General features: G+C 45.0%; 1 protein-coding gene across 1 annotated transcript in view; it reads right to left on the reverse strand.

Moving 5' to 3' along the window:
• The window catches only part of LARGE (like-glycosyltransferase), a 663,150-nt gene that overhangs the window by 126,840 nt on the left and 519,180 nt on the right, over positions 1-17,130 (reverse strand). The window contains exons 7-8 of the mRNA XM_006901347.1: positions 7,673-7,785; positions 3,650-3,775 (exon numbers count right to left, since the gene is read on the reverse strand). Coding sequence (XP_006901409.1) covers positions 3,650-3,775; positions 7,673-7,785 — 239 coding nt within the window. The remainder of the gene's footprint in view (positions 1-3,649; positions 3,776-7,672; positions 7,786-17,130) is intronic.

Consider the following 17,130-nt stretch of genomic DNA (forward strand, 5'->3'; position numbering starts at 1 on the left):
AGGTTCGAACCCACCAGCTGCTCCGTGGGAGAAGGATGGGCAGTCTCCACTCGTGTGATTAACTGCCTCCGAAAACCTGCTGGAGGGTCAGCTATGGGCTGGTTCTGACCTAACGGTACATACACAACAACAACAAACATACATAATGGCTAGAAGAGAATTTGGACTTGATACAAATGTTGAAAACCGTAAGTTTCCCTGCTTGCTTGTTTCATCTAAGTTTGACATACACTGTTTTTACATTAACTGTTCTAAGTATGTTTTGGTGGTAGTTTCACTTAGGGTTTCTGTTTAGAACTAGTAATAAAGAATCCTAATTTTAATCAAATAGACGAAAACAAAGTCTTACTGTAAATACCTTCTAGCTTAATTCTATTGTATTTAAGGAATGGTAGTATATAGTATTACAGTATTAGACTATAACAATATATTATATGTACAAATCTACCGCCTGCTCCACAGACAAAGATAGGCAGTTTCCTCCCTTACAGTGTATTGTCTCTGAAAGCCGGATTGAGAGCAATCTATGAGTTGGTTCAACTTCATGGTACAAAACAACAAACAAGTTCACTGGCAAAAAAAAAAACAAAACCAAAAAAAACCCAAAAAAACAAAACAACAAACAACACACTATATTATTACATATAATACTACTAGTTCTAAAAAGAAATCCTAAGTGAAACTGCCCCCAAAACCTACTTAGAACAATGAATGTAAAAACAGTGTATGTCAAACTTAGATGAAACAAGCAAGCAGGGAAACTTATGGTTTAAAACATTTGTATAAAGTCCAAATTATCTTCTAGCCATTAGGTGGGATAGATCAGTTACCTACTGCCGTAAATGATGCTGTGTAACTAAGGCTTCAGACAGTGACCTAATCAATAAGCATTTAGTTGACGAGGCTGCCAGGCAGCTGGGTGGCCCACCCAGGTGTCTGTGGTCTGGATCACCCCAGCGCTCCTCCAGTGTCCCTCATGTCCCTGGAGGACATCCTGGCACAATCTCACAGTGAGGCAGAACTGTTAAAGCAGCCCTAGTGCACAAGAAGGGAACTCTCTCTCTGGTGGTCTAGTGGGAAGGAGCTGTGACACCACCCTAAAGTCACACGGTTCAAATGCACCAGTTTCTCCAAGGACAAAAGATGGGCCCTTGTGTGATTAAACTGCCTCTGAAAACCCATTGGAGGATCAGCTATGAGTCGGTTTCAACTCAACAGTACACCACCACCACAACATTACCAGTGCACAAGGGGAAAGTCTGAGTCATTGTGCTGTCCTACAGGACGAAGGTGTCAGGTGAGATGGAGCTTCAAAATCCTAGCCTTCAAGGAGAAACTTGGTTTCACCCTCTCCGAGACAGGCCTTTTTGGTTCCTTGGTGGTCTATGTAATGCTCAAGACTCTTCTCCAGCACCACAACTCAAAGGTGTCGATCATCGATTCTTCTGTCATCTTTAGTCATTGTCTTCTGATGTGTATCAAGTAATTGCGAAGACAATGATCTTAGTCTCTATACTTATGTTTTTGCTTCTCAGTACCCTGGAGAGCAGGAAATCCAACAGCAGATTTTCCCAGTGCAATTTGTTTGGTTTCATTGACTGCTGGTGGTAAGAGTGTTGATTGTGGAGTAGAGCAAACTATAATTGTTAACAACCTCAATCTCTTTTCCATATAACATAGTGCTGCCAACTGGCCTAGTCGTGAGAATCTTTGTCTTCTTGATGTTGAGCTTCAATCCATATTTAGGGCTGCAGTCCTTGACCTTCTGCAGCAAGTGCTTCAGGCCCTCCTTGGTTTCCACAAGCGGGGTTGTGGCATCTGCACAATGTAGGTTGTTCATGAGTCTTCCTCCAATCCTGATACCACATTCTTCTCATAAAGTCCAGGCTCCTGAGTGATCTGTTTTGCATATAGATTGAGAAGTTATGGAGACAGGTATGGATGCATCCCTGACATACTCTTTTCCTGATTTTGAACCATGCAGTGTTTCCCTTGTTCTGTTCTGAGGACTGCTTCCTTGTCCAAGTATAGGTTTCACAAAAACACAATTAAATGTTCTGGGATACTCATTATCCAAATTAAGACAGACTAGGGAGAAGGATTGGCCATCCATTTCCAAAATAACAGGTCTCAGAAAACCCTATTTACAATAGAGCACAGTTAGAGCACACTAGCAGATGTGGCACCAGAGGCGGAACCTTCCTACTGAGAACCACTGAGGAGGCGGAATGGGTTGACTCAGTGACTTGCGGGATGGGGTTGGGTCTATCTGAGACAGTAAGATTGACTCAGGATAGGGTGGGTATCAGAGCTAATGTATAAAGGGAGGCTATGAGTAACAAGCGACTCAATGGCATATAACAACAGCTCCCCAACATGTACTAGACCATAAAGCTTGTCCGGGCATATTTAAAGGACTGTATAATACTCTAGGGAACTCTGGTGGCCAATTGGTCAGAATCAGTGAGGTCCCTCACTTGGAACACCATTTAGTTAAAGGGGGGGGGGTGACATATTCCTTAACTCTGAGTTCAGTCATACGATACCTTCATCCTGTAGGACAGTACAATGACTCAGACTTTCCCCTTGTGCACTGGTAATGTTGTGGTGGTGGTGTACTGTTGAGTTGAAACCGACTCATAGCTGATCCTCCAATGGGTTTTCAGAGGCAGTTTAATCACACAAGGGCCCATCTTTTGTCCTTGGAGAAACTGGTGGATGCGAACCGTGTGCCTTTGGGGTGGTGTCACAGCTCCTTCCCACTAGACCACCAGAGAGTTCCCTTCTTGTGCACTAGGGCTGCTTTAACAGTTCTGCCTCACTGTGAGATTGCGCCAGAATGTCCCCCAGGGACACGAGGGACACTGGAGGAGCGCTGGGGTGATCCAGACCACAGACACCTGGGCGGGCCACCCAGCTGCCTGGCAGCCTCGTCAACTAAATGCTTATTGATTAGGTCACTGTCTGAAGCCTTAGTCGCACAGCATCATTTATGGCATCAGGTAACTGATCTATCCCACATCTGTCATCTGTGAGGACTTAGGGACTTCGTTCACTACCTGGAGGCCGGTGATGAAGGCTCTCCTGTCACTGTCCCTTCTCAAGGCAGAATGAGACATTTATGTCTGTTCCTCTTTCACTCACGCCCAGCATGTCAGCTGATGGATGCTTTCACACTCACTTCCTTTTGTGTCTCTCTCTTCCTCGGGATCAGGAGCGACCTAAGTGTAGGAACTAAGCTAGTTCTCGTCCCATCTCTAGCACCTGGCAAAAGAGTAGAGCCTCAAGAAAAAGAAGTGTTTTTGTTGGAATGAAATGCACAGATTTGGGAAGCTGATAGGAACTCGTCAGCCGGCAGCAGGTGTCAAAAACAGCCACAGGAGTCAGGTCCTCTGTCTAGATCTTAAGTCCGAGGTCCTAGGCCTCCCTCTAAAGCCCAGATGAATTGAGAGAGAGGATTAAAAAAAAAGGAAAGTGCATTCTGCCTTCTCATCTATATCCTTATCTCACTCACCATAGGGCACACAAAGCTCCAGGTCGTTCATCCCCTTGGCAGCCTCCCGCCCCGGTCTCGCTCACCCACCAATACAGGCACCTCAGCCTCATTCTCACCTCAGATGTGTCCAAACCCCACGTGGCTGCTCCTTACCTTGAGGTCGGACACGTCCCGGTAGCACTGCTCGGAGCGGGTGTGGTCTGACAGCTGAACGTTCCAGAAGCAGGGCAGCTGGTACACCAGGAAAGGGTTCTGTTTGATGACAGCATTAAAGATATCCTGTGGGAGGGACAAGGCAGAGTGACCATCACAACAGGCAGTGGCTTCAGCTTGAGATGCTGGCTTTCCAGATCCCACATGTCCTTGGAGACAGGGTCTCTTGAGCCCTGGGCTCTGAACATGGCTGACTTGCCCTGGGGCCAGATTTTCTTCCCTTTTATCTCTAGCAACCAGGCAATACTATTTGGTTTGTTGATTCAAAACTGCGTGCCTCTGGGATTGCGGCACAATTTCTTTCCACTAGGCCACCAGAGCTCCCTAACATTTGGGCTGTTGTTGTTATTGTTGTTTTTTTACTGTTGAGTTGGAGCTGACTCCTAGCTGACCCTCCAGGGGGTTTTCAGAAGCAGTGAATCACACAGGAGGAGATCGCCCATCTTTCTCCTGCAGAGCAGCTGGAGGATTCAAACAGCGTGCCTGTGGGATCGTAGCGCAGCGTCTTACCACTAGGCCACCAGAGCTCCTGAGAGCAGAGTTGGGACATGCCCGGGGAATGCTGGTCTCTCCTAAAGCCTCAGGCCAGGGAGCTCTTCTGGGGCACACAGGGAATTTCTGTCCACCCTGGCTGGCATTTGAAAAATGAAATATCTTTTCCTTCTCTCTCCCTGCCTCATCTCAGAGGCCATGCACCATCCATCCTGAGGCTTCTGGACAGGAAACTGCATGATGACAAGTTGCCCTGCTCATTCGGATGCCCAAGACAAATTGCAGGCCTCTTTTTAGCAGCCTTGCCCGGGGACAAGTGGATGAAGTGATGGATGCTCCTCGGAATACTGCAGGCTCAGGGTCCCAAAACATGCAGCCCCATTCGAAAGCCAGCTGTGGCCTGTCTGGGGACACTCTGTGGCTTGTGGGCTCCTCCCCAAGCCCCGGCACCTGGACACACTTGTTAGCCAGTTCCTGACAGATGGTGCTGGGAAGTGACTTACGGGCCACCACGCAAGAGATGGTGGAATAAACAATCCTCACTGGACACGGACATACAACTGCTACCTTTCGGTGACACGCATGAATCATTGTGACCTGACTTAAAATATGACAGAGGCGGGCGATTTTCCCCTCTCTGGGTTAAAACAGCTGCCTGAGCATTTTTAAACTCATTCATTATACCACAGCTCACGTCTGGGAAAATGAGGAAATCAGTTTCCAGCTGTCTGGGAAACACTGAATGGTAAGAATGCCAAGGAAAATAGTTAAGGTAACCCTACGGAGCTCCTTGCTTCCTCTGCGTGTGCCACAGAGAAATGCTGCTGCAACTGGGCAAATCCAATAATTGTACCTCGAGCAACAGTGTCGAGAGAGAGCCTGCTCTTTGGAAAAAGAGAAAGAAGAAAAAAAGCGGAGGAAATGTCGAGACCTTGTTTTTGCCTTTCAAGATCACTTTCAAGACCACCAGAAGATCAAAATCTTAGTGAGTTCTTCTGGTAGATCCAAGGCCCAAGGCCAGAGCCTCTGTTGTTCAAAATACCAAATAAGAATGTTGTGCATTTCTGTTCACAGTGTGGGAATCTGGGACTTTTCCAGATGGTGTGGGTTACTCCAGCCAATGAGGTCATTTGTTCATTCTTTTAATGTGTGTGTGTGTGTGTGTGTGTGTGTGTGTGTGTGTGTGTGTGTGTACCATCAAATTAGATCTGGCTGGTACAGAAGGAGATTGTTCCTCCTTTTCCAGCAGAGCCTCTGGTGGATTTGAACCACAAACCTCTGGGATTGCAGAGCAGCTTCTTGCCACTAGTCCACAAGAGCTTGCCTGGTGCATTCTTTTCTTAATGGTATTTATTGGTTTGCATACAACCATTCATAGACACTGTGTTTCATTCATGTATATTGCCCTCTATACAATAATTCACATACATTGTGTTTCATTCATGTACATTGTGTTTTATACAATATTTCATACATACTGTGTTTTATATAATCAATTACTATCAACCTATGTCTACTATCACTATCTCTTCAACTTTCCTCTTCCTCCACAGCCCCGTCCACCCACTAATGCCTGGTAGCCTAGTGATTTTCCTCCCTCCCCTTTTCCTGCACCCCCTTCCCTTTCTCCTTTGAACAGTTATACGTATCTTGCCCAGTTATTCTCCCATTTTCACCACAGTGGTCTTGTGCCATCTATGTCCTTTTATAACTGAGTTATTTTATCCAACATAATGCTCTCTAGACATTCTCTTTTTAAAATGCTATTTCTTCTTCACAGAAGGTCTCCGGTATAGGGTCTAAGTGAAAGACCTTCAAGTTAGATGCCTGCTGCCAGAGAGGCAAATGAAATCACAGCAGGTCAGCGGCTGTGGACTTCTGAGACTTCAGAGAGCAGGTGAGCGCAGGCTTCACAGTGTGGATGGAAGGCTACACCCTCTGCTTCAGACACCAAATCACTACCTACAGATGCTCTCCCGACTGTCCTCTTTCCCCAAGTCTGTCTTTAAGTCTAATTTGTCCACCAGCAGCATCAGTTAGGGATCGTATCTGACATTAGTTAGCCAAATGTTTGTTGTAGTACATAACACACAGCGTCCTTCCTTGTGCATACAAATATTAAAGAACTATTCCCACCCTAACAGATCTTGAACATAGTCATGCAGGAATAACAGCGAGGCTTTGATGTGCATGGCTAAGTCATACCACTGCATTGTGTACTCATGTAACCACTGCACATAACTCCGACTTTTAATATAATAGGCTGTATAGGGGGTGACTTGATCTTCCTGGAAAATGTGACATCTGCCTCTATTTATGGTTCTGTTTTAATAAACTCTGAGCTCTCAGAGACCAAGAACTGCAACCTGGATTTCTCTCTAAAAATCTATTTCTCAGCTCAGTCTGTGACAAGTTCTCATGGTCGGTAACTCAAAACTCTTTGAAGTTGAGTCAGAACCGACTCATAGCTGACCCTGCAGTGGGTTTTTCAGAGGCAGGAATCAAGCGGGAGGTTTGCTTAATAAACACATGAGCGAAGGAAATGAACGAAAGAGCTGAAGTGCTGCTTTAGATCGTTACGGTTCAAATCCACCCCCCACAACCAGGAGGTCAAGCCCACAAGGACCTGCCCCGAAAGGTGACAGGGAAAGAGCATCTTCCCTCGGAGTGACACTCCAGAGTCAAATTTTTTTTTTAAATTTAAAAAAAAAATTTATTATTTTTTTGTGTGTACCGTCAAATCAGATCTGACTGGTACAGGAGGAGATTGTCCCACCTTCTCCAGCAGAGCATCTGGTGGATTAGAACTGAGCACCTCTGGGATTGCAGTGCAGCTCCTTGCCACTTGGCCTCCAGAAGTATCTGTTTGTTAAAGCGACCTTGTGGTATTTCTGTGGGCAGCACTGGATACTAGGAAAATGGGCATGTGACAATGGCAGGGAATAGAATGATGATGCACCCACAAACCAAGGAATACCCAGAACTGCAAGTGCCCACACAGTCGACAGGGGTTGTGCCGTTAGCCCAAAGGCTGTGCTGCTTTGGTTGTTCGAATCCACCAGCAGCTTCATGACAGAAAGATGGACAATCACCCCCAGCCCCTGTGCAATTTACAGCCTTGGAAAAGAAGGTCTGTGATGAGCCACTTGCAACTCCATAGCAACGAGGCTTTTGGTTTATTTCCTTAAGATGGAAGCACACTGGTGGCGTGGTAAATCCTGCGCTGTGCTGATCGCCGACAGACGCCGTACCTCTGGTGGTGTAACTGTACCAGCCCCTGTGATTGGTCTCCTCCCATGTGACTCACCGCCTCAGAAACCCACTGCAGAGCCAGGCAGGGGTTATGACTCGACGGCTGTGAGATGAGGTCTAAGTGGATAGGTGGAAAAGGAGTTCAGACCTATGTGTTCTTAGTGTTTGAGAAGCACGGAACCCTGTGGAGCGACCCCACATTCCGACGTAGCCGCTCACCTGGTCGGCCAAGGAGGTGGACAGCATGCCCATCAGCTCCCTCTCCGCGGTCAGCCTCCACATCTGCTCCCACTTCAGCTTCCGCAGCTTGTCGAGGAGAAGGAGGATCACCCCTGGGCAGGAAACAGGGAGTAGAAGAGAGGAACTCGGCGTTAAGACAGAGGGTGAGGCATACCTGGCTTTGCTACGCAAAGCCCCTGGTCAACAGAGATGGGGTCCTGCAGGGAGCAGAGACCACTGCTGAGGGGTCTTCATGCTTGGCCTTCTCTGGCAGAACACTGTAAATAGCACGGATCACATATTTTGGGGACAGACAGGTCTGTGTTCAACCTCAGGCTTAGCTGGAAACATTGTATGTGACTTTCAACAGTGTCTCTGAAACAGCCTCTTTGCATGGAGGACAGTTGGAGAGATCTCAGAGGATGTTGTAGGGGCTGCGTCAACTGGGTAAAAGAACCCAGGACTGCACCAGGTACGCAGTGCATTTCTTACAAGCAGTGGGGTTTTCTTTTATCCTTTCAAAGATCTAATAACCTATGAAGGCTACGGTTAAAGGATGGTATTTGTACAATATGTTGTATAAAATGTGTTTTCACCAACAAAACCTAGCTCCTCCGTAATGCCAGTCCTTAGGTGACACAGGTAATCATTTGTCCAGTCACTGGAAGAGTGGAGGTTAGAACCCCCCAGAGGTACATTGGAAGAAAGGCCTGGCAAATTATTATTATTTTTATTTTTAAATCAGGCTTTGGAAATTCTATGGAGTAATTTTGAAAGACACAGAATTGTGAGGATTTAAGGGTTGATGGGAACTGGTTTGGTTGTTTTGGTTTCATGGCTTTATTCTAAGTGACTAAGGACGATAGAAGAAGAATAATCGAATTGTGGTTCTAAAGAGTCTTGAACATAATACCATGGACTTCTAAGGAAAAAAAACCCAGTCTGTCCTGGAGAGGGTGAAACCAAGTCTCTCCTTAGAGTCTAGGATTGTGAAGCTCCATCTTACATACTTGGGCACATGGCCAGAAGGGACTGAAAGGAGAGCTCGGAAGGGTGAAGGAGCAGCGCAGGAGAGCAAGATCTCGAATGAGATGGACTGACACAGTAATTGGGACAATGGGAGTTGGTGTGCTGAGGTCAGTGAGACAGGCTCAGGACAGAAAAGGGTTCAGAGCTGCTGTACATAGGGTTGCTATGGATCGCAGGCAACTCAACGGCACATAACAACAATAATAACAACAATTCTAAGTGTATCTTTGTTAATTTGCTTTCCAATTACTGACAAGCCACAATGGTTCATGTTGAGTGTTCTTGATTCCTGCTAAAGGCTTCTTTGGTCCAGCCCAATCTGACACATATGTAACATACAGTGAAGGTAGGACTGATGCTGGGCCCCTGAGGAGCTCCAGAAGCCTATGGCTTCGAAACAAACTAATAATAAGAGAGGAGACACTTCCTCTTCTTCACTATCTTCCAGTCTTAGGGGGGGCTGATTATCATGGAGAGAATTTGGAGTGGGTGAAGACTAGCAAAAGGGAGACAATGTCCATTGTACACTCCTTTGTATTTGTAAAGACAGTTTTAACACCATTATACGTGTTTACTCATTGTTTTTCAATGTATACAAACTCTGTAAGTAAATCAGTATAAAATAAAAATTTTATAAAAAAAAAGAATGGAAAAATACATCATGCATGCCAACACTTTATTCCTGGGAATAAAGAGAACCATTTTCAAGGAGAAGTACATTTTGGTTTCTGTTGACATCGCTGTCTACCTTTGGGTCTGACAGAGTGGACAGAAGAAGCACACAGCACAACATGAAAAGGCACCACAGTCAACTTGCTGGGTGCAGTCCTAGCACCCAGGGGCCCCCAATTCAGTCCGGCTTCGGATGCTGCAACTGGCCAGGATGGGTGGTGAGGAGACTGCAGGCAGCTGAGAAATGGGCCCAGTGGATATCTAACCATTTCTCAGATTGTAAGGAAGAAATAGATTCCCCCAAACCACAGATAAATTTCACTGTCAAGACTTTATACTCATTCTGGTGGCAAAGATGTGGCAGAAAATTCTATTCCCCATTAAATGAAATGTGTTCGGGGCCGGGAGAGGTGAGATGAGAAATACGGTCATGGGAAGAACGGCGCAGTAATGCAGAGCGACTGGAACGTTTAAGTCAGAAGGATGGGGTACTAACATTTATCACACACCTCTGCTGTACTCAGCTAGGATTCCACCCCATTTGCACACATCGTTTCCTTCAATGCTTACAAGCTCTCTACAGGGGAAATAGTATCATCTTTATTTCATAGGTGGAAAGCACCTGAAGTGCAGGAAGGCTGTGGCAGATACTTGGCCAGTTCACAGCTCTAAAGCAACCGTGCCAAGATTCAAAAGCCAGCGACGCTTCTGCTCCCGGATAGAGCCCAAAGCTGACGCTGCGTGAGACATGAGGTTTAGGCCAAGGATCTTCCCTTTTCTACAATCATTTTCCACACGTGTAAAACCAAGAGATTTTAAACTTGCTGTGCCAACACCCACAGTCACACCACAAAAAAACAACCAACCAAACTCAATGCCACTGAATGGGTTCCAACAAGGAAACTATCATGTTTCCAAGACTATAAATCTTAATGGGAGGACACTGCCCATCTCTTTTTCCCAAAGAACTACTGGAGGACTTGAACTGCTGGACAAACATAGCCTTTGATTATCAGGAAATCTGCTACATATACTAACTTCAAAAAATTGGCAGGCTCCAGAGTACATGCAGAGAAATGGTGAACAGGAGAGGCAGGTGAAAAAGAAATGGATTTGTAGCCTTTGCCAATTTCCATGATGTAAACACTCCCACCGTGGCTGATTTCAGCTACGAATGTAATGTCAAGAAACGGTGGTTTGGGATAAAGTTGACATGGCTGTCCTTCTGGCCAGTGAGAGCAAGGGCCAGCAAACTGCTGAAACTGTTCTCTGAGCATGGGAGAATGTTTATTGTTGCCACTGGGTGCCACTGAGTCAAGCCTCCAACTTGTGTCAGGGGTGTCTGTGTGATAGAACTGGATCAGTGTGCTCCACTGGATTTTCACTGGATGATTTTTGGAAGTAGACCACCATGCCTTTCTTCCCAGTTCATCTTAATACAGAGGCTCCACTGAAATCTGCTTAGCATCAAAGCAACATGCAAGCCTCAGGGCACTCTATGTACCTGAGCACCTGGATATCTGAAGTGGAGGGAGAGGGAGAGGAAGAAGGAGAAGGAGAGGGAGAGAGGGAAAAAAAGGAGAGAGGGAGAGGGGGAGAGAGAAATAGAAAGAGGAACAGACAGGGAGAGACAGGGAAGGAGGGAGAAAAGGAGGGAGGAGAAAGGGAGAGAAGAGGGAGAGGGAGATACAGGGAGAGAGGGAGAGGGAAAGAGGGAGAGAAAGGGAAAGGGAGAATGAGGAGTGGAGGAGCAGGAGAGAGGGAGAGACAGACAAGGGATAAAAAAATTACCAAGTTACAAGGAAGAGAATAATGATGTAACTCACTGATGAAATATTCTAGTTAAACAAGTGAAAGAGAATTTAATGAAATTTTACTGCAGAAATGAGCTAGAATTAGGTTAGGTACCATGGACTGCTAAGAAAACAAACAAGTTCATCCCGGAGAGGGTTAAACCGGGCTGCTCCTTGGAGGCAAGGATTCTGAGGCTCCGTCTAACATACTTTGGACATGTTGTAAGGAGGGACAGGTCCTTGGAGAGGGACAGCATGCTTGGGAGGGTGGAGGGACAGTGCAGGAGGGGAAGGCCCTCTATGAGGTGGATTGATTCAGTGACTAGGGTAATTGGGATGGGTGTATCAGAGACAGTGCGATTGGCACAGGACAGAGCAGGGTTTAGGGCTGTTGTACGTACGGTCGCTATGAGTCGCAAACGACTCGATGGCACATAACAAGAACAACCACTGAATTGCTTTTCCACTCATGTTGTTCGATGCTCTCAAACTGAGCATGACTCATAGCAACCCTATAAACAATGAATCCAAACACTGTCCTATCTTTACCTTCCCTGATATACTCAAGTCCATTGTAGAGCCATTGTGTTGATCCAACTTCTTGAAGCTTTGTCTTTCGCTGATCTCTTATCTTTTTTTCAAAGCAAGATGTCTTTTTCCAAGGACTGGCCCCTCCTAGCAATGTGCCCAAAGTATGTGAGATGAAATTTCATCATCTTTGACTCCAAGGAGCACCCTGGCAGTACTTTCTCCAAGACATATTCGTTTTTTTGGCAGTCCATGTAATATTTAGTAATATTCTCCAACACCACAACTCAAAGGCATCACTTCTTCTGCAATCTTTATTTACTGTCCCATTTTCAGATACATAGGAATAGTGAAGACCACAGTTCAAATCAGGCATGCCTCCCTCTTCAACCTGACATCACGACTCCTCAGCACCTTAGAGAGGTCCCTGATGGCAGATCTCCCCAATGCAACACGCCTTTGATTTCTCAACTGGTGGTAGTGAGAATGCTGATGGCAGATTCAAGTAAGATGAAATCATTGAGTTTTCCAGTCTTCTATCTATCATGATATAACATTATCAGTCCAATGGTGAGGATTTCTGTTTCCTTGATGCTGAGATGTAATTCATATTGAAGGCTGTAGTCCTTTTTTTTACCATTTAAAAAATATTTTTATTTTATACTGGTTTACTTACAAAGTTTGTATATATTGTTTTTTTCACACCGGATCTTTCCCCTTTCCTTTACCCAACCCTCCCTCCACCCATCAAATTATGCGACCCTATTATTAAGGCCTCCCCCTCTCCCCGCCCCTTGGATCCTCATACTTCTACAATAAGGGTCTTATAATGTTAATCTTTCACAGCAAGCATTTTAAGCCCTCTTTGTTTTCACCAAGCAATGTTGTGCCATCTGCATGATTCAGGTTGTTGGTGAGTCTTCCTCCAACCCTGATGCCACACTCTTCTTCATAAAGTCCAGCTTCCCAAATGATCTGCTCTGCATGCGGACTGAACAGGTATGAAGAAGAGGACACAACTCTTTTTCACTCATGGGGACCTGATATGAGAGAACAGAACTGTCCCATAGACTTCCTAGGTTGGACTCTTCCAAGAAAAGGATCCCAGGCCTCTCCTTTGTGGAGACACTGAGTGGGTCCACACTGCCAAACTTTTAGTTAGCAGCTAAATACTTAGTGGTTGAGACACCCTGACTCAATGAGGTTGAACAAAATTACAAACAGCAACAGAAATAACCCAACAAGCTCAGATCTGATTTAATGACCGTCTAAGACAGAGCACTGCCTCACAGGTTTCCGAGCTGCAGTCTTTAGGGAGTCAGAACGCCACATCTTTCTCCCTTGGAGCAGATGGTAAATTTGAACAATTGATGTTTCCTAGCAGCTGAGTGCTTCACCTTTGAGCCACCAAGGCTCCATTAAGGGGCGTATAAATGATTCAATATATAGAAAAAGATGTAGTGGTGGTCGCGTGGACACTGCACGTTATAAACAACGATTAAAGATATTAATGCACAATTCGCAGAGGAGTCTCTAGAGAGGTCAATGTTTGATTTGTCAGTCTCTGGAGACTGAGCTGAGAATGGATTCTTTTAAATGGTGTTAAGACTTGGAGCGTCTTATGTGGCAGATGTGATTCGGCAGTGTCTACGGTCAATGTGAAACAAAGGAGGTGTCTACCAGACAAACTGCTTCGTCCTGGTGTCCCAGCCTTCTCTTTTAGGTGATTTTTAATTCGATTACTTCAATGATGAATCATTTCAAGGAAACAGGAAAGCACAAAATAACAGAATCAACAGTGCTCACCCAGATATAATGAATGCTAATGCATTCAATGTTGGCTGTAAGAAAGAACAAGATTTTTTTTTCTTAATGGAAACAAACAAATCTGATCGGAAAACTCGCTTAACTAAAAATAGAAAATTGTTCTGTTTTTAAAATTTTTTAAAAAGATGTAATAGATTCATCAAAGGTTTCTTCCTCTTTTTTCTTGTCTTCCCTTCCAAAGAGGTAACCACTGCCCTGCAGTGGTTATGTTTAATTTCCCTATAGGTATTCATATATTTATTTCTAAAGAACATGATAAACAACAAATATGGTGTTTTGAGTGTGTTTTTTATTGCATACTCCTATTGTAACTGCATCTCCACATCAAGAAGACAAGATGCCTTTCCACTGGACTGACAAGCAACATCAAGAAAGAAGGAGAAAAGACTGAAGTTGTTAATGATTTCATCTTACTTGGATACACAGTCACCATACTTGGGACCAGCAGTCAGCAGATGAATTACTTTGGACAAGTCTGCTGTCAGGGACTTTTCCATATTATTGAGGAGCAATGATGTCAGTTTGAAAACTAAGGTGCACCTGTTTCAGGCCATGTTCTTTTCAATCACTTGTTATGCATCTGAAAGATGGACAATGAAGAAGGCTGACAGAAGAAGAATTGTGATGCTTCTAAGCTGAAGTGCTGGAGAAGAGTACTGAACGGCCCATGTTTTGGAGAGGGTACAGAATGTTCCTTGGAGTCAAGGATTACAAAGTTTCTTCTCACATGCTTTGGGCATATTGCTAAGAGAGGCACATCACACTTGGAAAGGTAAAGAGAGAAACACCCTTGATGAGATGGATTGACACAGTGATTTCAACGAGGGTTTCAAGAGTGTCAGAGATGATGAGGATGGCACAGGACAGGAAGAATTCAGATCTGCCATTCATAGGGTCTCTATGAGTTGTAATCGACTCAACAGCACCTAACAATAAGAACATTGCCACTTCTCTTTTTTACCCAATATCGTGATGTTAACATTAAATTCTGTCAATATTTCGAAATCTAATTCACTGTGTTCTGATGACTGCCTCCTGGTCCAAGTACAAGTTTCACATTAGCACAATCAAGTATTCTGGTATTCCCATTCTTCTCAGAGTCAGCCAGTTTGTTATGATCCACACAGTCAAACACCTTTGCATAATCAATGAAACACAGATAGATATTTATCTGGCACTCCCTGCTTTCAGTCAAGATCCATCTAACATTAGCTACAATATCCCTAGTATCACGACCCCTTCTAAACCCAGCCTGCACATCTGGCAGTTCTCTGTTGATGTGCTGTTCCAGTCATTTTTTTATAATCTTTAGCATAATCTTGCTTGTATGTAGTATCAATGATATTGTTTGATAATTTTCACACTCTGTTGGGTCACCTTTCTTTGGAATGGGAACAAATATAGATCTCTTCCAGCCAATTGGCCAAGTGCTTGGCCAAGGGTTTTCCAGATTTCTTGGCAAAGGATGGCGAGCATGCTTTTCCCAATTTATTCATTCATTCCCCTTCAGAAGAATATTTCAGTTGTTTCCAGGGGTTTTGACACCACAAAAAAATAATCATGCAATAAATATCCGAGCCTCGATTCTTGCACTTGTGTGTGAGCTTTGAAACAAGGGATTCAAGCTTGTATGGAGATTGTGACATCAAAAGATAAGTCTTGTCACTCAAGCAACTCCATTTTCTCTGTATCTTTTTTTTTTTTAACATTTCCCCCCATTGTCTCTTACATGCAAGCCATCACTGCCTTTCAAGGGTCTCCTAACATGCAGTTACAACTATTCTTCCAATTGTGACTGATTCAGCACCTATTATGCATGGAGGAGCTTGGAGACTTCATGGATAGAGATGTACTGTTAACTCAAAAGGCAGGCAGTTCGAATCCACTGGCAGCAGGGTGTGGAGGCAGCTGTGCTGCTGACCCCAAAGTGGTGCCTCTCTGGAGGTTTGAAACCATCAGCTTCTATACAGCAGAAAGACGGTCTAGCTCTTCCTGTGCCATTTACGGCCTCTGAGAACCCACTGAGGGGTCAGCTATGGGTTAGTTCTGATATTCCAGTAGTAAGTTGGAGTGAGTTTGAGATTATGCATAGACTTACTGGAAGAGGCGCAGAGCAGGTGCAGGAAGGAAAAACCTCAGTGCGATGGATTCCCACAGTGAATGTAACGGTGGACTTGAGTATGCCGGAATTGATGAGAATGGCACTGGATAGGGCAGGGTTCCCATTCACTGTTCACACGTACACTATGAGTCAACCACATCTAACAGGAACAACTACAATTGAAATAAGAGTTTTGCTGTTTTGTCTTCTCTATTTTTCTCAATCTCATGGGTTTTCCTAAAGAGACAAATTGACTGGATGTAGAATAATTCACCTTTGCTCTGTGGAGAAGCAAAGCTGAGAGAGTCTATTTGATATGCACACTGTAGTGCCACGTGACAGCTGTGGGCTTTGAGTTGCTGTATGCTGCTCTTGAAGGGGTGCACCAGAGGTGGGGGGCCACATTAGCCTGACAGTGAAGGAGGGGAAGCTGGGGGGAAAGCCTGGGAAAAGCCATGAACACAGAAGACAGTATGGCAAGCAAGGGCTGAAGAGAAGCATGGAGAGATTGTTTCAGTGCACACCGCTCTGGGACAAATGTTGGGACGGGGGCGGGGGCGGAGCATACAGGTGAACAGAGAATGGACCTGGAAGGACCCCGTCTCCATACAACATGCATCTTCTAATCACTGTCACATCACTTCCTACCCAGACAATCCTTTGTACAGGATACGGAGGTAGCTACATATGACTGAAGTTCCACTCCAGTTGCCCAGGCTCTACTCTGATGTCCAAATGGCCTCGGGGATCACCATAGTGGCATATCTATCACCCATGCATCACACGCTCACTGGCAAGTCCTGCTGAGGACGACTGGGAGCCAGTGAAAGACCTCGAGCATATCAGTGACCAGAATGGAGTCTGTTTTAGGAATGCCAATCTAAAAATACTGCTTTACCACATCAGCTTCCAGGGTTTCAGGCTTCAGTGCTGCGTGTGTGCGCACACATGTCTGTGTGCTGTGCATCTTGTCTTGCAAAGTCAATTCTGATTCGCAGCAACCCCGCTTGTCTTGCTGATATCGTTACTGTGTGTTGCCTGATGCCAACTTATGTAGACTCCACGGGACAGAGGAGAAAGATTCCATGGGTTTTCTTGGCTGCAATCATTTTTTTTTAAATTTTTATTAATTTTAATGAACATTTACAGAGATTTTGGATTTCCATTCATTCATTGTTGCACTTTTCTCCCTGCCCCCCCCCCCCGCCCCCCAGTCTGCTCTTCTCTTTGAAAAGTAAAAGAAAAATTCCTTCACTGGTATACAATCTCCCCACCCCCACACCCTGAGTACATTCAACTAGACAACCTTCATTCTGGACTCTCGTGATAACCATAATAGGTTAAAAGAGATCTATGATAGGGTATTTTGGCTGCAATCTTTGCAGAATCAGATCAGCAGGTCTTTCTCCTGTGGGTCAGTATGAACTGTCAATCTTTTACGTGCAGTGGGATGCTTCACTGTTGCACCACCAGGACTCCCTCCAGGTGTCCCAGGACGGCCTGAGGCC

This window comes from Elephantulus edwardii, unplaced genomic scaffold (assembly GCF_000299155.1).
Source record: "Elephantulus edwardii isolate Elephantulus edwardi_28Jun2011 unplaced genomic scaffold, EleEdw1.0 scaffold00321, whole genome shotgun sequence".
Classification (NCBI taxonomy): domain Eukaryota; kingdom Metazoa; phylum Chordata; class Mammalia; order Macroscelidea; family Macroscelididae; genus Elephantulus; species Elephantulus edwardii.